Source organism: Astatotilapia calliptera, chromosome 9 (assembly GCF_964374335.1).
Source record: "Astatotilapia calliptera chromosome 9, fAstCal68.1, whole genome shotgun sequence".
NCBI classification, from domain to species: domain Eukaryota; kingdom Metazoa; phylum Chordata; class Actinopteri; order Cichliformes; family Cichlidae; genus Astatotilapia; species Astatotilapia calliptera.
This window is the reverse complement of record NC_137430.1, coordinates 26,466,627-26,487,188: the sequence shown is the minus strand read 5'-3', so window position 1 is coordinate 26,487,188 and position 20,562 is coordinate 26,466,627. Positions and strand designations below refer to the sequence as shown.

Below are 20,562 nucleotides of genomic sequence, written 5' to 3'. Positions count from 1 at the left end.
CTGCTCTTTGCTCTTATCGGTTTGTTGGTGGGGTCAAGATCAACCAACCGATTCACGGGGCTTGAAGCATCATTGGCCAGAGTCTGAAGGCGTTTGAGTCCGTGAGGGACATGGGGTCACTGAACAAACTGCTCTCCATCATGGATGACCCATGTCACCCACTCCATTTTAAACTAGTGAGGCAGCAGAGTTCATTCTCCCTCAGACTTATTCAACCCTGCTGCCATAAAAAATGCTTCAGAAAGTCATTCCTATCGTTCTCTTTGAAAGTGTACAGTTACTCTTCCTTCTCTGACAGATGAATACACCTGACAGGTATAAGATTTCCCACACAGAAATGTGTGTGTATTATACCCTCGTACAGCTGTTTCTTAGATTTATAGCATACACTTTATTTGTTAATGCATTTGCACTACTCTGTCTCAGTCTCTCTCCATTTCAGTTTCAGTCTTATTTTTATTTTCATCTTTAACTTAACCTCATTTTTATTTTCTTTTTTTTTTTTATATATATATGTAAAATTTTACAGCACAAGGCCATCACTATGCACCTGTGGCACTTTTACTAGTTTGTTTAATTACTGGAAATTGTACTGTTTTTAATCTTTATCCTGCTGCTATAACAAAATAATTTCCTCTGTGGGATCAAGTATCTACCTACCTATCTATGATTTTCTTAAAAAAGAAAACCATCAAACTATTTTGTGAAATAGGTAGAATGGGTGGGATGTGGTGATCTTAAAAATATAAAGGAAAATGATGGTGCATTAGTAAAGCAGTTGGTTAAAGTTAGTGACAAAATAAGCTATTTCTTGGAGAGGCTAAATCTAAAAATGTTGTTTAACTTGCCTGTTTTTTTTTTAAACTAAAAATGACAGGAGTTCATAGCCACTCTTCATCATCAAGGTTTTCTTTTTGTATGTGATGAATCTTTTTAAAACTGCAATGTAACTCCACATCTCATTGTACAAGATGGGTAGGTAAGAGAAAGGTTATATGTGAAAAGTGATAAATCACTTGTTTACTTGCTAATGCTAGCTGTTTCTACAAATGCATAGATCCTAACAGCAAGGTTTATCTTAGCCACAATCTGCATGTGCAAAAACAAACAAAACAAAACTAGTCTCACAGCTTGATAAGGCCCATCCATTTTAAATGTGACACCAGACAAACCCATAAGATTAATAGATTCACAGTTTACACGTATCCTTTAATTAACTACCAAAAAAGTGAGAAGCTTTATAACAGAATGCCATTTGACATGAAAGGAGAGTGATTTCTTTACTACTTTAACTTGGGTTGGAATTAAACAATATTTAGAATTCATGTGACAAGCACCACTGTGTGACGATAACTGCTAAAGAGTAGTAAAATAGTGATTGCCAAACAGTATCTTTGCTTTTAAATGCCCAGCCCTCGTGGAGATGCTGCACGGCACAACAAGAATGTAAAGGCTGCTACCCTAATCGGGGTGGCAGTTCCTATAAAACTGGAAAAGTGCCTGTAAAATGACAAATAAGACATTGATCGTTAGGGGATCATTGTGTGCACGTTTGTTCTGATTCCTGTGAATTGTGGAGAGGCAGCAATGGATGCCACACCAAGGTCATTGATCTTTTGCCCAAATTAGGTCAAAACAGCACCAGAGGACAGTGTATATTGGGAAACAGCTGAGCACATGGAGTTATGAAGATGGTGAGTGGAAGTTGGAAATGAAGTTTAACTAGTGAACACACACACACAGCATTAGTACAAGGTTAAAATTTTACGGACTATTTGTTGGCTAAATGCAATCTCCATAGGTCCTTTGGCAGACTGCCTGGATTTTTCCAAAAGCAAAACTTACTCTTTTGAGATTTCTGATTTTGTAAACATAATTCACAGAGACCTTTAGAGGTCCTTATACTCTGAGTCAGTCTAGCCATTTATTCAGCTTTGGGGCTTTAAACTAAGCACACATAAGCTTTTCAGAATTTACAGGCATACAAATGGTATCAAAAGCATCTAACACAACTAAGGTACCTAACACAAACTGCATCTGTGCTTACTCTTTGAAAGACTAATCACTCAAACCTTACAAAAAATTATTTTCAGGGAATTTGCTGCTTTTTTTTGACAAACATCCCAGTTCAAAGAGTATCTCCAAACTTTTTTCTAACTCTCCAAGTAGATAAAATATTTGACTTTGAAAAATCCAGCCATTCAATTAATTGCGCATGGTGAATACTAGTATCTCAAAGAGCAAAATAAACTGTCTTTGAAGCTCAACTCAGTTGCTCATGACATCCAATTAGAACGCACAAACTTGCAGAATTGGATTTCATGAGGTCACAACATATTTTAATATCCAAAGGTTTCTAAAATCTGCTTACCTAAGTAGTTTAATGTCTGTTTGAGACCAAAACGAGGGAGAAACGATTGCATGTGTCAAGCCTTGCAGCAGAGCAGTAGTTCTGCTTGAACACACAAAAATCAACACAGGGAGGGTCAGATTAGGACAAAGTACAAGCTGGAGACACCACCTGCCTGGTGTCCACTTTCTGCCCGACTCCTGTTGGCCTGACGTGTTTTGTACTGCCACATAAAGCAGCTCAATTTAATCCAAATCCACAACAAATGCCCCAGGACAGGAAGAGACTGCAGCCAGGAGGTGACAAGGAGGTTTAGGTCATGCTGATTTGACACCTGCCGTCGAGCCGCAGTCTACCCCGGTGATATTTTTGCTCTTACATCGGTGTACATCTCTAAGAACACTACAGAAAAAAACAACACTGAATTTCTTTAGTAAAGGTTGACCCCACTCTGGGCTGTGGACATTAGCTACAATTCCCTGTGACAGAAAAATCACAAACAAGTGCACAGTGATTACTGTCTTTGGAGCTGAATTATAGTTCACACACACTACCAGTTGTATTGACAGATTTGACTCTGGCAGTGCATAAAAGCACGTCAAGCAGCTTTATGAGCCTGACCATAAACAGATGGTCTATTGATTTAACTTTAATCAAAATTTCCAAACAGAAATCCTGAAGGTCATCCCGAAATTGAAACTGCCTTAAAATAACCAAGGGGGAAAAAACGGCATTCAAAGTGTGTGTGTGTGTGTGTGTGTGTGTGTGTGTGTGTGTGTGTGTGTGTGTGTGTGTGTGTGTGTGTGTGTGTGTGTGTGTGTGTGTGTGTGCAACATTATAAAGACATATGGCAACTATGTTTAGGAAGAAAGCAATGTTGCGTAAACTGACTTCAATTAGGTTTCCTGACCTTCACTAAATGTAGCCTTTACAGCAAGAGTGCCCATGTGGATGCTAAGGGCGAGTGACACTGCAAACTCGGCATGAAAGCCTGGGAGCACACAAGGACTGAGATACTGACACTCACACTTTATTCTTTGCATTGTTCGTGGTGAGATTGATTGTGAAAGCTTAATGAGCATGTTGGTGCATAATAATAGCCTTGTAAACACAGGGATGTGAAGTGTATGGTGTCCCTCCCCCTTCCATCCTGCGCCGTGTACCTGGTGTCAACAGGATGACGGAGGTGACGATCAGCGAACAGATGACCAGAATGACAAGAAGGGCGATCGCTATTCCCTTCCAGTTCCTCTGCGGAGGGTTACTGCCCACCAGCTCCTACAGAGACAGACAGAGAGAATAAATGGTCAGGATAAAGACTATTCTGGGAGGGATTCAGAGCACAGTTTATCAACACAGGTTGGGAACATAACAAAAGTAAAAATCAAAAAGAACAGTATGAGAAAGAAGGAAACACTAGATAAGAAGCACCTAGGAAAGAAAGGAATCAGAGAAGTATAAAAGGCAAAGTCGCGGAAATAAAGGATAGGGGTGTTAGTCAAGGACGAATGTGAGTCAGTGAGTCGCAGCCTCTCGGATCTCAAGGAGAGCCGCAGCAGCAACAGCAGCAGGAGGAAGAGGAGGGGGGAGAATTCTTAATGAGCCGAGCATCAGTGGCCATCACGCGCAAACGAATGTGACAGATAAAAATGGAGCCCATGACACGTTGGCGAATTGCATGCTCGACAAAAGCACGGAGAGAAGCTTTGGGGTTGGGAAAAGGAGTCTGAGTTATGAGGAACCTTGAGGTAATTTTTCCCTTTTTTCACCTTCTCCGTTTTGTTTGACCTACAAATCCAGAAACAAAGATATTTTTAATGCTACTGAACTGAGTGAAAGCCAAATTCTAAGGAATTACTATGGCTCCATATAAAGTATCACTGCAGGATATAAAAAGGAAATAACACAGGCAAAGCTGCTCTAGGCTTTGTGTCCTTGCCCAGATGCAATAATGAGCAAACCATGTGAAATTCATTTGACACATAGTCATGTGCAGCAGGTAGCCACATACAGCAAAAAAAATAATAATAACAGAAACAGAAGAGGACCAGCCACACATCTCTGTGAGAAAGAACAACCCTAGCCTGACCATCACTCGCTGTCTGAACGTAGAACTTTCGATCCGTGATGCTGTTAAACACGGCAGTTATTTTCAGATATTTATTGACTCTTTCCACACATTTTTCTCTCAAATCCAAGAGTCTGCCGTCCATCTCAATAAATGGACCAAGGGTCACCTCTTTTCCCATCTGAAGATTTGCAGAGATGTGGGTAAAAGAGGGGCAGTGGACTGCAGATGAACCCTCCTCAGAAAGGCAGAAAATGAAGCTCGAAGTCTGTCATCAAAGCAGACTGCTTTTTTGGTCTGACCAGTAGGAATATACTGCATCTGACTATTCATTTATTTATTTAGTTGGCTGACAGAAGATTGTGCTGTTGCATTTTGAGATTATTTCTTGTTAAATATTGAAGTTGGCAGGCCTGGCCGAATGACGCTGTGTGAAAGAGGGATTTATTTCTGGCATGTTAAAAATAGCAATTATCACTTTGTATTGCTACCTTTGATTGCATCCCATGTGTCTACAAAAGAAAGCACGAGACTGAGAATACTGCTCAACTTTATTTATTCAATTTTAATAAAGAGGTTAACATATTCTCGTGCAGTGCTTCAAGGTCAATTTTTTTTGTAAACTCATTCTTACTCTATAAAAGCCCACTGTGGGGAAAATGCAACCGTTTTAACCACCAATACCAATACACATTCCAGGAATCAGGATCCAGGAATGTGTTTCAGGAAGCACGTTCTCGGCATGATCAGCAGATCATGAGTGGATCACTAACTAAAAATAAACTACATTGTTCTGATACATTGCCGGAGCAATCTTTGAACAGTACAGCTTTTCCCAGACTAGCATCCTTGAATTAAGTGCCACATGGCATAAACTACACAAATCCATGCCTAATTAGCATAACATACTCTCAACCTCCTGTTTTTTAAATTTTGTATTTTTCCCCCTTCCCCATTAATATATATATACATTTTTTAGAAAGCCGAGGTCAGTTTCCTGAGCCCGATAACTGCCATACCTGTAAAATAAAGAATGAATAAATTGAATCTGTCTGGCGAAATGAATCAGGCTTAAGGATCTGAAAAGCAACACTTCATGCTACAATCTAAAGAAACAAAGTCATTGACATCTACAAGGTTGCAAACCGATTTCTAAGGCTTTGGTACTGCTGCAAACCATGGTGAGAGACATTAACCACAAATGGAGAAAACTTTAAACAGTGATGATCCTTCCTAAGATTGACTGACCCATCCACTAGGTGACAAAAGAATCTAGAGGAGCATCTAAAGAACTATAAGCCTTCATTTCCTTCATTTCAACTGAGTGTTCCTGATTTAACAATGAAAAGATAAAAACCACTGCTAACCAATAAGACTTTTGAGAAAAAAATTTCTGTGGACTGACAAAACAGGAGTTAAACATTTTTAGAAGGTTTACATCTGGCATAATGCTAACACAGTATTTTATGTGATGAACATATCAACAGTCAGTCATGGTAGTGGTATGGTGAAATGGACTGCTGAGCTGCCTCACACCCTGATTATATCAAACTATGAATTCTGCTCAAGTAAATCCTGAAGAAGAATGTCTGGCCATCAGCTCGTGCCCTGAAGCTCAAACTATGCAGCAGGACAATGTCCCAAAACACACCAGCAAGTCCAACTCTGAGTGGCTCATTGGCTTAGTCAAAGTAAGTACTTCACTCTGATTTAGATGGTTCGACATGGCCTTAAACAGGCCAATTATGCTAAAAAATCATTCAGTTTGGTCAAATTAAAAATTAATTCTATAAGGAAGATTTGGGGAAAGAAAATGCTCCATAGTAATGTGAAAGACTCATTGCCAGTTAACATTAATTCTAGATTGCAGTTCTTGCTGCCAAGGTTGGCACAACCAGTTGCTAAGCTTTGGCAAGATTTTTTCACACTGGACCAGGTAGGCTTTGATCATGTTTTTTCCCTTACTTGAAATAAATGAAATGATCATTTAAAAAATGTAAATTTAAAAATGTCCTTGGGTTATCTTTGCCTAGTATAAAAATCTCTTTAATGATATGAACTATTTAAGTGTGACACATTTTGTCTGTTACATTTTGTGTGAACTCATACATGTTGGAGAAAGAAACTAAGGCAATTCAGAAATTAAAGCATCTGAAAAGAAAAAAAAAAACATATGGGTGAATGACTTTTAAGCCCAAGTTTTCACACATCAGCACTGAATAGTGTGGCTAGCACATAGAAAGACCAGTGCCAAAACCACAGCCAAAAGGGACTCTGCAGGAAGGGTCCAAAGCCCAAAGCTACTGATGGAGGATTAATAAGTTCTTAATTAGTTTATAGAGGATAAAAGAGGGAAGCAGAGCATGTGCTTTGGGCACCTGTGGCTGCAGCCTTAATGAATACATGCGAAAGGCTTTAATGAAGCTGAATGGCTGAGCTATGAAAAAAAACCTTTTAGTGACCTCGTTCCCACCTTAATTGAAAAGAGCCCAAGACATCATTAGCCTGCAGATAAGAGCAATCAGAGCTATTTACCACACTTCCCATTACCCACATTCATTAAAACAAGGAACCAGTTAGTTAGCTGCATGGCCAATTGATGGTCACAAGGAAGAACACCTCAAGCAGATTCAAGTAAAAAAGTTCTTAAAGCTTTAAACTTCCCACACTACCCACATAACATTTATGCTCTGCTAATGTTATGTCTATCAGGTCTTATAGTTTGTATTAATTTAGTGAGATTAAACATAGAGGATATAGATTTAAGAAATTGAAAATGACTAACTTTTGGTTGCTGGATTGACTACTAACCACCAATCATCATGGTAAATTGAAGTTCTGGATCTGCCTACTCTGCAGGAACTACCACAAAGGTGGTTTAAGATACTTTAAAGGTCTGTAGTTGACAATAAAATGAATGCTGAGATTGAAGAATAATAACTAACACAATAAAGAGTTAACCGTTATAGCTTTCATGTATGCATGTAAGACATGTCTTGAAATCAAGAAAGAATAAATGACATTTCAAGCTCCAGTCACCTATGCCAAAGATTCACTATTTACAGTAGAAATTCACAGACATTTGGAGTGCTTATAGAATCTGAGCAGCAACAGAGCTTCTGCATTAGAGAAGCAGCAGCGAAACGGTAGGGTGACAGATGAAAGCTGATCGTCTAATGTAGACACAACTTCAGCGAATCTGTGGTGCGACAAAGGTGACTGGAAGCTTTTTTTCTTTCAACAAACAGAACCAACAAACATGCCCAGCCATGAGCTCAGTTGGTTTTGTTGTGGAGAGATTATTTCAGATATCCAGCGATGAGCATAATGCTGTGGGCTGCGAGCTGACAGTCTACAGTGTGATTTATTTTGTCTAATTCAGCGCTGAGCCATCTCTCTGGAACAATCTATTTTTTCAGCAGAAATGAAAATCCTATTGGAGATTTTACAAGAGTGGCACAAAGCCCACTGCTGATTTTTGTGGTCGATACAGCATGTGACTGAGTACGATTTACAATACGGTGACAAAATTGAAGGAAAATTGCTCTATAGAGTGCAACCACTCACATGCAATAATGGAATGTAAAGCAAACACAGCAGAGCCCTCAATCTGTGTAATGCACATTAAAGGAAAAGACAAATCCTCATGCATTGCTAAGTAATAACTGTTTATGTGTTATATGCAAATGGTTCGGCAGTGTAGATAAAGCAATCTAAAGCTGGGGATGATTCCATCACAACATTAACAGCTTTATCTATGTGCGTGACTGTAAGCATTTACAGAAATCCAGCCCGGAGGGCAACCTAACCTGAAGTGGATCGCTTTGCTGAAAGGGCTACGGCATGACTCACTCTCTGTAGCTCTGTAGCCAAAGCGATTTGGAAAAGGTAAAGGGCTCATCTAAATGTCCATGCAGTTCTGTTATCTCTTCTACAAGGATCAGTACAGCTGCTGCTCAGAGAAGCATCAAATGTCACAGTGTATCTTTAACCAATAACTCATTTTCAAGTGTAAAGTTTATATTCAAACTCACTCAACCTTTCCAAGTGTGATGTTAGGAAAAGTTTTATCAAGTTTTATCACCATGTCAACTTTAGTCCAAGTCCAAGATTGACAGTCAGTGTTTGTATCTTCACCACTGTCAAGATTAAGTAAGTTCAGCAAGCTGTCCAGTAACAGCAAATGTTCACTACTAGTCCGACAGCACAAGCTAAGAGCCAAAACAGGAATCTTGAAGCATGCAGCAGCCGAAATAACTGTTACAATGACTAATGACTCAACCAGTATTTCCATATAGATCAACATACCTATGGGAATGACATTGAAAACTATGCATCAATGAGAGCAAAATCTTGCTAGCAAAGCTAACTGTGAGAATGCAGTATTCTTGTATTGAACTGGAACTTGCTTGGGGTGAAGCAGAGTAATAATCAAAGAACACATGATTAAGCCAAAAAGAGCAAGGACAGAAACCTCACTGGGAATTTGTGTCAATTTTTTTTTTGCTCTTTCTGTGCTCAGAGGGAATAATGGTAATCACTTATTCAGGGTGCAGACACAGGACAAAACCTTGTCTAACCTTCCCGATCAGGCCTCTGTGATCTGTAATTATCATAATGATTGGACTAATTACCTAGGCCTTATGTGCTAAAGTAATAGCGAGAAGAGTGGGGGAGAGAGATGAGGTATAAAATGCACAGCAAGGAGAAAGGCATCAGAGCTTGCAGGAAAAGTAAATAAATAAAATGTTGGGAGGTACAGGAGAGAGTTCACTGACAGGAAAGCTTGAAGCGTGACCAAAACATGACAGAGAGACGCTGTGGATGGATCCAGGTCCAAACTCGAATAAAAACAGATTCCTGATGTGTTCTAGTCCTCTGTAACTGTCATGTTTGAATCGGCAGAGCATGCACAGACATTATGAGTTTTGAGTCAACCCCGAGAGTGCATAACACAACACTATGTCAGTGTTCCTTGAAGTAAACAAACGGAAAAATCGACATAGCTTTTGAGCAGTCACAAAATGAACAACTATTTGATTTGAAGTATGCTTGAAAAGGCAAAATAAGATACATTTAGCTGCTTTTCCTTCAATTTTTTCTCACTACTGAAAGTAGTGGTATGCAATTTGAAGTCCTAAACCTTCAGGACCACTGACGAGGCAGGTCAAGTGGGGGTATCCTTAATAGTCTTGTTTTATAAAAATTAACTGCATAAATGAACTTTGAACCACACAAAGCTAATTTAGTGGCTCCTACAATAAAAATGTACTCAGCTGGAAATGAAAATAATGGCTCCTATCTTTGGATGAAGAGCTCTTTAGTCACAAGACATCAACTTCCGTTGAGCTCATTTGAGTTTTACAACAAACCTGACTTTTTAAGAGGACCTTTCAGGTTAGTTTCCATATTGACTTTTTAGAAACATTGAAAGTGTTGACAAAGTAACAGTCATAATGCCCAAACCAGCAATCATCTAAGAAAGAACAGACCATTAAAAATGTTCTAAATAATGAGAAATTGCTCAATTCATTTGATGCTATGTCAGACGAGACGATTTGGCTCATCTCCCTTTGCTGCTTTAATAGCTCTAACTATATTGTGTTGGGCATGGCTACATGTATTCTCCCTCAGGACAAAATGATAATGCCTCCAGCATTAGTGACAGTATAGTTAATTAATTCTGATTCTGAACAAACACAGTGATGTGCAGGAGTGTATCTGTCAACCAAAGTCTTGTGTACTGCTATTGCTGCATGCACAGTTTCTGTATTTTAATTCAGATGTTTATTGCAACACACATCATCTTCCAGCATAAATCTTAGATCACTTATAACACCATGGGAAAAGGAGTTCTTGAGTCCCTTTGAGCCCTTGTACAGACAGTCTTAGAGATGGTTGTGGCTAAAACCTAAAAGTACAGGATGATGCTGTCATGAGTTAATCAGGATTGAGACAGTCAGCACTTAGCTTATATGGAGACTGTATCCAGGTGTCTGTATCCACGTAATGCAATTCACATGAAATTTGAGAATTTCACTCACTAAAACAGAAGTGCAGACTTCCTGGAAAGACTATCACTCAAATTAACCTCAAGACCATTGCTCAGATAATTGGACTGAAAATGCTGTAATGCCTTCTTTAAGTTCTTTTGCGTTCCCTTAGTCCACTTTGGGGAACATAACATTGGGGGTTTGCCCAGGATTTAACCAAAAAATGAAAGAAAAAAAAATTGTCTAAATGTTCCAGTTTGCCTTGATGCATTTAAAAAAAAAATAAATAAAACGACACAGTCAGAAGGTACCATAAATTAGCTGGGGGGATGTATAGCATGCCAACAATCTGTCATTTACATCAGACACAGTCCAAAGAATGCATAATATTGAGCCTAAACACAATATAAATAAGTGAGCTATTCACATCTATATAGTTGTCACAGCGAACAAGGTGAGAAATTAGCTGAAAAGATCGAAACATAAACAAAAATAAAAAGTTTCTAGTCTTTTATAAAATGATTCTTTCTACAGTAAAGTTAGTCAGGTCATGCAGTGACAGCAGGGCGGACAGGAAACATGTTTGGCTTTGATTAAATAAAACTGCAGCACAAGTTATGTGCCACAGCTTTGACTGCAAGTGATGGAGATTAGGGTCAGAAAGCACAGAAAGAAATGGATTAGATTAGGTCATATAATGACATGCACTAATAAAACCATATAATCGCATAATGCAGATTATTTTGTAATATTTACTTGCTTTATGATTATTAGGTAGTTGTTTCAATTTATTTTACAAACCTAATTTTTTTCATGCAAACAAAGACTAATAGGTGTCATTTCAGACCAGTTTCATAGTGCAGAGGCATGATTTAAACTTCAAACAGAGGGATTTTGAATCTCTCCTTCTTTCATCTTCCTCAAGCGGACTTCATTTTGGCAGAAATATGAGCAGATTAGTCTCAAGTTCAAATCCTCTTCCATTGTTTAAGTGGCTTTAAGTACAGATGGATTTTCTCTTAGGCCTTTTTCAATCAGACATTTAATCTTTGAATAAAAGATTCCAAATGGTGCGCATCTTCCAGCTCTGTGCTTCACAGGTCAAAGAGCACCCATGCAACTGCACCCAAACACATTTGGACAATCTTCTTGTTGTCATAAAGTGAGGTGCAGCGATACGGCTGTAAATAAACAAGCTGTCTTTTTTGTTACTTAGGCCAGGAGAACAAATTTTCAACTGTCTAGCATGTGTGTGTGTGTATGTTCTTCTTGAGTTTCTTCCGCCTGGCTTGTTTGATTTGCGAGTGAATCTCTTCCAGTCCATTAAAGAGATGCTGGGAGGGCGCCACTGCCAGCTGACCTCTCTCTGCAGAGTTTGCTTTAAATCACATCTCTGTAGAATAACACAGAAACACACTGCCGCAGGACGAGTCAGTGTATATGACATAGGGCTGCCATAAAAATTTGAAAATATATAGAATGTATATATAAGATCGGTTCAGTCTCCATGACGGTACCTGTGGTTTTGTGAAGGTATATTCTCAAGCTTCAACTTCAGCATTTTGGCCTGACCATATTTAGACAAGAGGTTAAGAATGCTAATTTATCAGCTAATGCACAGATATTTCAATAAAACATGGATACCTGCCACATACGCTCTTAACAGCTGTTAAGAAAAGGTAATTTGCCATATAGACTAAAACCTTTTCTGAACCAAACTGTAAATATGTTGCTCAGCTGTATAGTTGGTTATGTCAATGATTGATTTGTTTATGAAGTGGCCAAGGGCACCTACACATTGGCTTCATTTAAAAAGGAACCTGAACACTCCTCATTTGAAATCTCATTTAGTTCGCCAACCATACCCTGGAACTCGTACACGTGTTTTAAAATATGATTTCTGCTGCAGCCATAGACAAAATGTCCCTTTAACATGCAAGCGCACATTCTGAAGAAGAAGCAATTACTCGCATCTATTCTGTAATATTTTCCTCATCGCCATGGAAACAGAGTACGAGTGAATCAGGTTATTATCCCTATAGCTAAAGCTCCTCTGCATAGTATACACACATCATGATATGGCTAAACAAGTGATGAGGCACACACATGAGGGAATAGCCCTTCTTGCTTGCCTCTCATATATAATGCATGAGGGCAAAAGTCTATTTGTCAGTCTCAACGCACGTCTTCTTTAGGAAACAAGAACAACAAAGAACACAAGCAGAGTTTCTCCTCATTTCGTCACTTTTTCCTGTGGCAGCATGTGTCTACAGATCTGTCAGGGGAGGCAAAATGTACCTGCCGAATGAAAAGGTTTACCTTCATCTCTTAACTTCAGCAGTGCCACAAGTACATGTTAAAGATAAATGAATTTCAGTGGAGGAAAAATAAAAGTCTGGCCTGACTATTCTAATAGTAGAACATTGGGCATTGTGGTCATTCTTCCAAAATTCTATGTTACTACTGCTTTAATGACTGATGCCTATTCAAAGCTACCCCTGGGAAATGTTCCAGCATAACATTAGCTAAGTATGTGAAGGAAGCTGTACCCTTGCATGCAAATGTGTGATGTGCTGACTCCAAACCTTCTGAGGTAAATTGGATCTGTATGGATTATGAGTGACAAACTCCGAAATAAGGCGTGTAGCTGACATTTGTTCCATTATCTGTATTTTGTTACTACATTTGAGACAGCAAGCCTCATGTGTTAAATAAAAGCAAATCCCAGTTAATGTGTATTTAGAACATGTTACTGCTATAAGGAGTTTATTTTTTTTATAAATCATTGATTACGGTAATTCTTGTTGTCACAGAATGTACACGCAGTTCTGCTATTGTATGCAATTACTAAATTTAGTTCAGTTGCACAAAGAGTTGCTGTGACCATGTCACCGCCAGCCATCTATGTGCTTAATTGGCAAAACTAAATATGAACTAAATATTGTCACCACTAAATTCCTGAAAAAAAATTATTTACTTATAAAAAGGCCCATGTGTCACAGACTCAACACTGACTGTCCACTTGGCACTGCCCAGATGGACTGTGTGAGGATGGTCTTTGAAGAGTATTCAAGTAGTGAATACCTTACATTTCAAGATTTGATGAGATTTTTGGCAACTACAACTACTTGGTTAAGGTCAAGATCTGTGCACAAAGAAGGTCATTCACTTCTTGCCCTTTGCTTGGTAACTGGTTGTCAGTTGAGAGAAAACAGTCTTGAGTCTTGTTGCCTTTGTAACATTTACCACCTTACCACATGTCAATCAGCAATGTCCTTCACTTTCATTGGTAGTCACCTCAATCACTTGCTCTAAAGTTTAACCAGATACCTGAAACTTCATTCCTTTGTCTCTCGAAGTTGGTTAATAACATTGGTTTCCCATGACTTTTGGTTGTTGTGTTCCTGCTGACGACTTTCAAGGCCTGCAGTCCACAAGAGGTGGGTTTTTGTCAGTCTACAGAGAAAGCACTATATTTCAAAGGAACCAGTGACAGTACAAGCTTTCTAATGTTATACTATATTCTTCTTTCCATCAATAACATGCTATCCTACAGGAAAACAAGCAACTCCATACAGAGGTCTGCCACTGAAAATATCTGGTCACTTAACACTCTGTGCTTGTTCACCAGCAACTCGAGTTTTATGAGATGCAGTTTTGTTGCTCAGGCTCACTTAAGTGTTTTGCATGGAATGCTCCCAGCTGCAAAGTAACTACAAAATCATCTGAGCTGCTGTGTGGAAGGAGGTTAGTGGAGAATACAAAAAAAAAAAACAGAGGAAGGGAAGAAAAAAGAAAGCTGGATGGGAAGGTTTCACTGCAGAACACTGCATGTCCCCTCAGCCCACACCCAGAAAGATTAGTATTCAGTGCAACCAGGCAGCACAGCCAGTGCATCTCTCAACAACATTAAGAATTGAAAAGTATCTTTTCTATTGTTCTTATCTATCAGCCTTCATTCTATAATGCACACTTGTCCTGCTACTCTGGCGAAATAAATTGCCATCATGGAAACAATATGCACCGACAGACGCGCTCGCTTTCTCGAAATGAAATGCCCCTCAACCCACTGCTTCCAGGCGTAGGGGTCTAATAAAAAGAGGCTGCTGCTTTGTTGATGTTTACCCAGGCTAATGTATTCTGGCGTGCTGTTTTTTTTTTATCAGTTTGCAAAGTAAAATATGAACATTCATGTAGAAAGAATAGACTTCCTTCCTCCTTTATTGGCATAATGTTTGGCTGAAGTGTTCTCATGATGAAGAATGTCTCACGCTCAAGTGTGGTCTTCTTTTTTGGAAGAAAAAATAAAATAACCTGCATTCACCTCTCTTCTTGCTGAAATTAAAAAAAAAAAATCTGATTGGGAGAGCTTCTATGCTTGCAAATACAGACAGTGTTTCTCTGGGTGAGAGAGGGCGACAATGATGGGTATGATCATGTACCAGCAATGCTGACTGCACAGTGGAAGTTCAAGTGCATACAGTGAGTTATAGATATCGGCCTCAATAAAACAGCAAAAAATAAGTAAATCTCATTAAAAATAATATATTTTAACAGGGTTGTGAGGCTGTGATGGATCCCACATAACTGCATAGTTCGTTTGAATCTGTCTAGTTTGTTTGCATTCCCTTGTGTTGTGTTACCGTGGTGACTCTGTCAAAGTTTAAAAATAATTCATTGCTTACCCTCCATCTGGCCACCTGTTGTTATTACCACAACCCAGTTGTTCATGCTATTCAGCTGAGAATGGAAGAGCATGCTTTGCATGTAAGAGTGGCCACTGAATGATTTAACAGGGTTGTGAGACTATTTGTTTCATAATTACTGGCCAGTGTATGTGCACTCAACATTCATCATATAGCTGAATATTACATAAGTCCTTATTCAATTCAATGGAGCATGTCTATGCTACAAGTGTAATGAACTGTAAGGCTTAAACATCTTGTTTAATTTTGTTGGCACACTTGAATCATAGGTTTTGACAGCAGGGATTTTTATCATTAACTTAATCAGGAATTACTGCCAACAATCAAAAAATATGTTTTCCATGTTTTGTTTTGGAAGGAATAAATGTTGCATAAATCAGACTTCGAATAATACAAACAACACCTCTGCAAAAACCTTTAGAATATGGAAAGGCGTAAAAAGGAAATTCTGGTGTACATAATTGATACTGACGTGAGGATATCTGGCTGACAGGGAAAACTCATTATTTGAAAAAAGACTTCACAAAAACACTTTTCCATTAATACATTAAGAAGATGAAGTGTCCTGAAATTTCAAGATATGCAAAAGAGGTGACTAAATATGCACTAATTTGCATAAATGTCTAACAGGCAGAGTGGAGTCAAATATAAACAAATGTGTATTTTAAACATTTTTAACTTCTCTGATGATCCACAGTTGCACCCTAGTCAGATACATCAATAATTCACAGCCAATATCAGCTGTCCTCAGAAAATGCCTATTGTAGTTTTCAATTTAGTTACAATTTTGTCATAAACGGTAAACAGAATACAGGTGGTGTGTGTGCTACTAAGGTATTACATGATATTCAGAATGGGGTTTTTACAATTAAGTTAATAGTCTTATTACGCTTTCAACTAAAGCACAGAATTATCCGATGTGTGAAATAGTTGCTATGTAGCTCATACATCTTGTGTAAGCAGAGTGAGGAACTAAACTAAAATGTAAATATGTAAGTAACTTCCATATATAAGTAAATATATGATGAAAACAGCAAGACAACCTAAATCTGTCTACTTACCGCCCGTCACTCTCAGTGATGCAACAGAGGGCATCCATGAAAAACAAAATGAGAGTCAGCAAATAAAAGCCTTCCAGGACAAACTATCCATTACATTAACCACTGCTGGCACCAATGGTCCTATCCAGGAGATGCTGACTGTTACAAAATGTGAGAAAAAAGGATTGGCTAATAACAACATGGCTGGTGGCTAAACTAGGCTAATGGCACTTATGGTGTGTGAGATTCCATGTCTGTATCTTTTTAGGCAGCATGTCTTTATTATTAAGCAAAAGGCAAAGTACAGCATCCAATTCAAGACATTAATATTTTGTCTGGAAAGTGGGAGAGAGAATGCACATATAGAAAATGTTTAATTTAAATATTTACAAAGACAAAGTCAGATTAACGAGCCATGCTGAGTTTTTTGTGTTTGCTTTTCTGCTTGTTCAGTAAATGTGGATTTCTTTACAGTTCTATTCAAAGCAAACACACTAAAACTACAGTTTTCTTCAGATGTAATCAAGGGTGGGAAAAAAAAATCACCAGCCAGCAATCCTCAGTGCCTGCAGTCTTTATAGATGCAAGCTCACTCCATGTCAGGATGCATGTTGTTTGAAGGTAGCAAGCTCATCGAGCATGAACTTGACCATAGTCCTGGGATTGAGAGCAGGACTATTGATACTTTTAATCCTTCCATAGGGTAAAAAGTTGCGTAGTCTTGTTGTTTTCACACATAAAAAAAGAACGTGCAAATGAAATTATTTGGCTTTTTAAGCATATTTTTATCACAAGCAACCTGGTACATAGAAGTCACGCCTTTCGTCCATTAAATAAAGTTTCAAACTAGGTGTAGACCAATTTATTTATAATGGCTAATGACTGAATGAAAAGGTCTTAAAAAGGTAAAGAAATGGGAGAAACACCCTTCAAACCATATGAGTAAAAATGTTACACAGTTTGTCCACCAGAGGGCACTTTGCAACTTCACTATTGACACAAACAACAAGTAGCTAATCCAAGGAGAGTATATAATTACACATAAAAATGCTAGCCAGATGTCTTCGTTTTGTATGTCTAATTTTTAAAAAAATAAAATAAAATAAAAATAATTATAATAATCAGTCAATGCATCGCAATATCAGATTTTTAAATCACCAAATACAAGTTATGAAAACCTATATCGATCAGGATCTACTTAGGTATGAGTAATTAGCTTCTCATTAGGGAGTGACAGCACCTATCACTCACATAAATAAGACCTCTCAAAGACAAAGAAAGCAAAGAAAAATGGTGATGGATCGCCAAGTCTGGAAGGTCTCAAAATGATTTGAAATACACCATCTGACTCTAAGGAAAGCCGATGACATGTACTACAATAAAAAAAGAAAGAAAAAGAAAAATGGCCACACCAGGTGTCAGGAACTACAGCATATAAGTGTTTGATGCATGCACTTGTTTTTATTTTTTCAAATCCAAAAAAATAGCCATTTGGTGCAAACCACCTTTTCAGGAGAAGAATACCAAATTCAGCAATGAATTCAGAGCCATATTTACAGCAAAAGTGCTTGAACTAGTCCAAAGAATCTGTCCAAAACTTGAGGTGTAAGAGGACCTTTTACCAGAATAATAAGCTTAAGCACATCAGCAAAATGGCAAAGTCAAACCCCAAATTTACAACTTACCAAAATAGTGTGGATAACTTAAAAGGCCAGTAAATTCATGGAAAGTCTCAAAAAGCCTTGGATGAAGGACTTTGGCAGCAATCCAATGCAGAACAGCTCTGGAAAATCCTACAAGAGTACTGCTAAAGCCAAGGCTGTACTATTCATCAGAATATTACTTCTACTGATGTTTCTGTTGAATAAATCTATAGAATATAGATGCACTATTTTATATGGTCAGCAGTTCTTTACTACAACATTAGAAAAAAAGCTTCTTTGGTTGTTCTGGAATTACAAAAATTTAGAAAAAAAAGGCTTTCTTGTAGTGGAAAGACATTCTCATTGTGAGTATAAAATATTTACTTGTAGCAGACTTAAAATGAGTCAATGCAAATTCTATAATTTCCCTCTACACAGAGAACAAGGTGTGCAGTAAGTGTGGATTTACAACCGTGGAAAGAAGGAAGATGGTCAAAAAAAAATAAAATAAAAACTGAACAGACAGACAACAAACATCTCCAATGGCATAATCCAATGCTCTGTCTTTGTGGTCGGTATGGTGCGAGCCACTGCACTTTTCCTTCGAAAAAAATAAACATACACTGCCTCTGTCTCAGTCCTTAGAGACCAACATATTCATCTCTCAGCAAAGGGATTGCAGCACCAACTAGCCATGCTGACACTGTATGTTCTGTTAAGAAAATATACCCTTGCTTTGTCAAGGTCTGAAAAAGGTTGATATTGAATCTAGTAGTAGTAATCCGCTGTTTTGTGCTGGGTGGTTTGTTTACAGCAGATATATAAAGGTGGGTACTTAGGAGCTGATCAGTAAGCTGTGAACGAGCAGAGCACATGTACTCGGGAGTAAAGTAAAGAAATTCTGAGCAGTGCCACAGCATGATGTGTATGCAATAATATGAATGTGTAATTCATTTTAAAACCACCATTAGTTTCAGGTTAAAGACAAAAAAAAAAACAATATTGAGAAATTTAGACATATGTTAATAAAATGTATAAAGGTATAGCTTGAAGCACATTTTGCAGCCATGTTGCCCATAATACCTTGAAGGCAAATATAAGCAGATAACTAACGTGCCAATTATACTGCAATGCTTTTTGGGTAGTGCAGTGCAAGAGTTCATACCATGATGTGGAGATTCATTTCAAAGCAATTTTAAAAAAGTACTTTTCTACAACAAAACAAAGAACACTCCCAAAAGAAACAATTTCAAAACCACACCAACAAACCATGTCTGGAAATAATTTGAATCATTTCTTATGAGCTTCATGCTCAGAAGAAACTCATCTGGAATGTGTGGGTGTCTTGGTCTTCTTGACAATGCCTGGGCAATATGAGCAAACTACTCCTCAGTATCAAACCGACAATTTGCTGCCTCAAACCTAGATTGCTAACAAAAAAGACCGGGTACAGACAGTACACTGAAAATGACCTCGTGACCTTAAACAATACTACCAACAACGAAGGGAGCGAGGCATTTAACCCCGGTGTATTCAGCTTACTGCTCAGTGCAGTCAGTAGAAATGAAAACTGCACTGGGCAGCTCCAAAAATGTTTTCAGCTGCGGGAACCTGAATAACATCCTGATTAAACAGCAGAAGAACTATTCCCTGTGTCAATCCTTTGTGATTAAACAAGCAACAGGCAACTGTTTTCCTTCACCCTATTATTATTATTAAAGGAATGTTGATTGTACAATGTGGTGGCAACACAGTGATTACCACTGATGTCAAGATTGTTTTGGTTTGAGTCTTGCTTTCACTATGCAAGTATTTAACCCACTGGGTGGCAATCTCAAAGGAAAATTATTGTGCAAATATGCAGTCAAAACAACATCACTTCCATCACCCTATAGCATTCCCTGATAACTGCGAGGCCACATGGTAAAATAACTAAAAATAGAAATGGAAACTACCGGGAAAAGAAGAAGACCAACAACAAAAAAGTTAGTAGTAGCAATAGTTGAAGGGTGAATAGAGGCTGACAACGGAGAGCGATAGAAACATTAAGTACATGAAGCACAACCCTCCACAATGTAATGTAGTGCTTTGATTGGGTGATAACACTAGAAGAGCCTTACATAAATAAAGTCCATTTATCAATATTTCTACTAAATCGGGAGGTATAACAGAATATGGCAAATTAAAACTTTATTTGAAATTGAAAAAAAAAAGCACAGCAGAAGCGAACTGCTAACTACATACAACTATATAAACTGTACTTTGGTGCACATTTTTCAATGATTAAAAAAACCAATAACAAAAAAAACAACAACAAATACACGGGTGGCAAACTAAAAGAGAAACCTGAACCCTTGAGGGGATGCAGAGGCTCCGTTATTCAGTGAAAACTTGCAAAGTGAACACCAAGGAGCTTTGAAGCTCTTCTGGCAGCACGCAGCGGCTAACACCTTACTAAGACTCTTTATGTTGGTTTCGCCTTTGATTTGCAAAGCTTATGAATAATTTATGGTCAGCAGGAATTTATGAAACACAACAATTAAAAAGGCTCCTTTTAAATGAGTCCTTTGAAAGGAAACACTTTCCTCTCTGTCATCCATATGCAAACAAATAGCCAGGGTTTAAACAGACAACACTGACTAACACTTTTTCTAAATGAACACGTGTTTGTGGTTTTTACATTTCACAGCAGACATAAACATTGGCTTCCTTGGCGTCAAGTTAAAGAGCAGAAAATATTTATAAAAACCTGTCTTTTTGAT

The 20,562-nt window shown here is 38.1% G+C and overlaps 1 protein-coding gene across 4 annotated transcripts in view; it reads right to left on the bottom strand.

Moving 5' to 3' along the window:
• LOC113029320 (A-type potassium channel modulatory protein DPP6) overlaps nt 1-20,562 on the bottom strand; it is a 263,030-nt gene that overhangs the window by 72,034 nt on the left and 170,434 nt on the right. For all 4 annotated transcript variants that reach the window (XM_026180141.2, XM_026180142.2, XM_026180138.2 and 1 more), the window contains one exon: nt 3,514-3,628. In XM_026180141.2, coding sequence (XP_026035926.1) covers nt 3,514-3,628 — 115 coding nt within the window. The remainder of the gene's footprint in view (nt 1-3,513; nt 3,629-20,562) is intronic.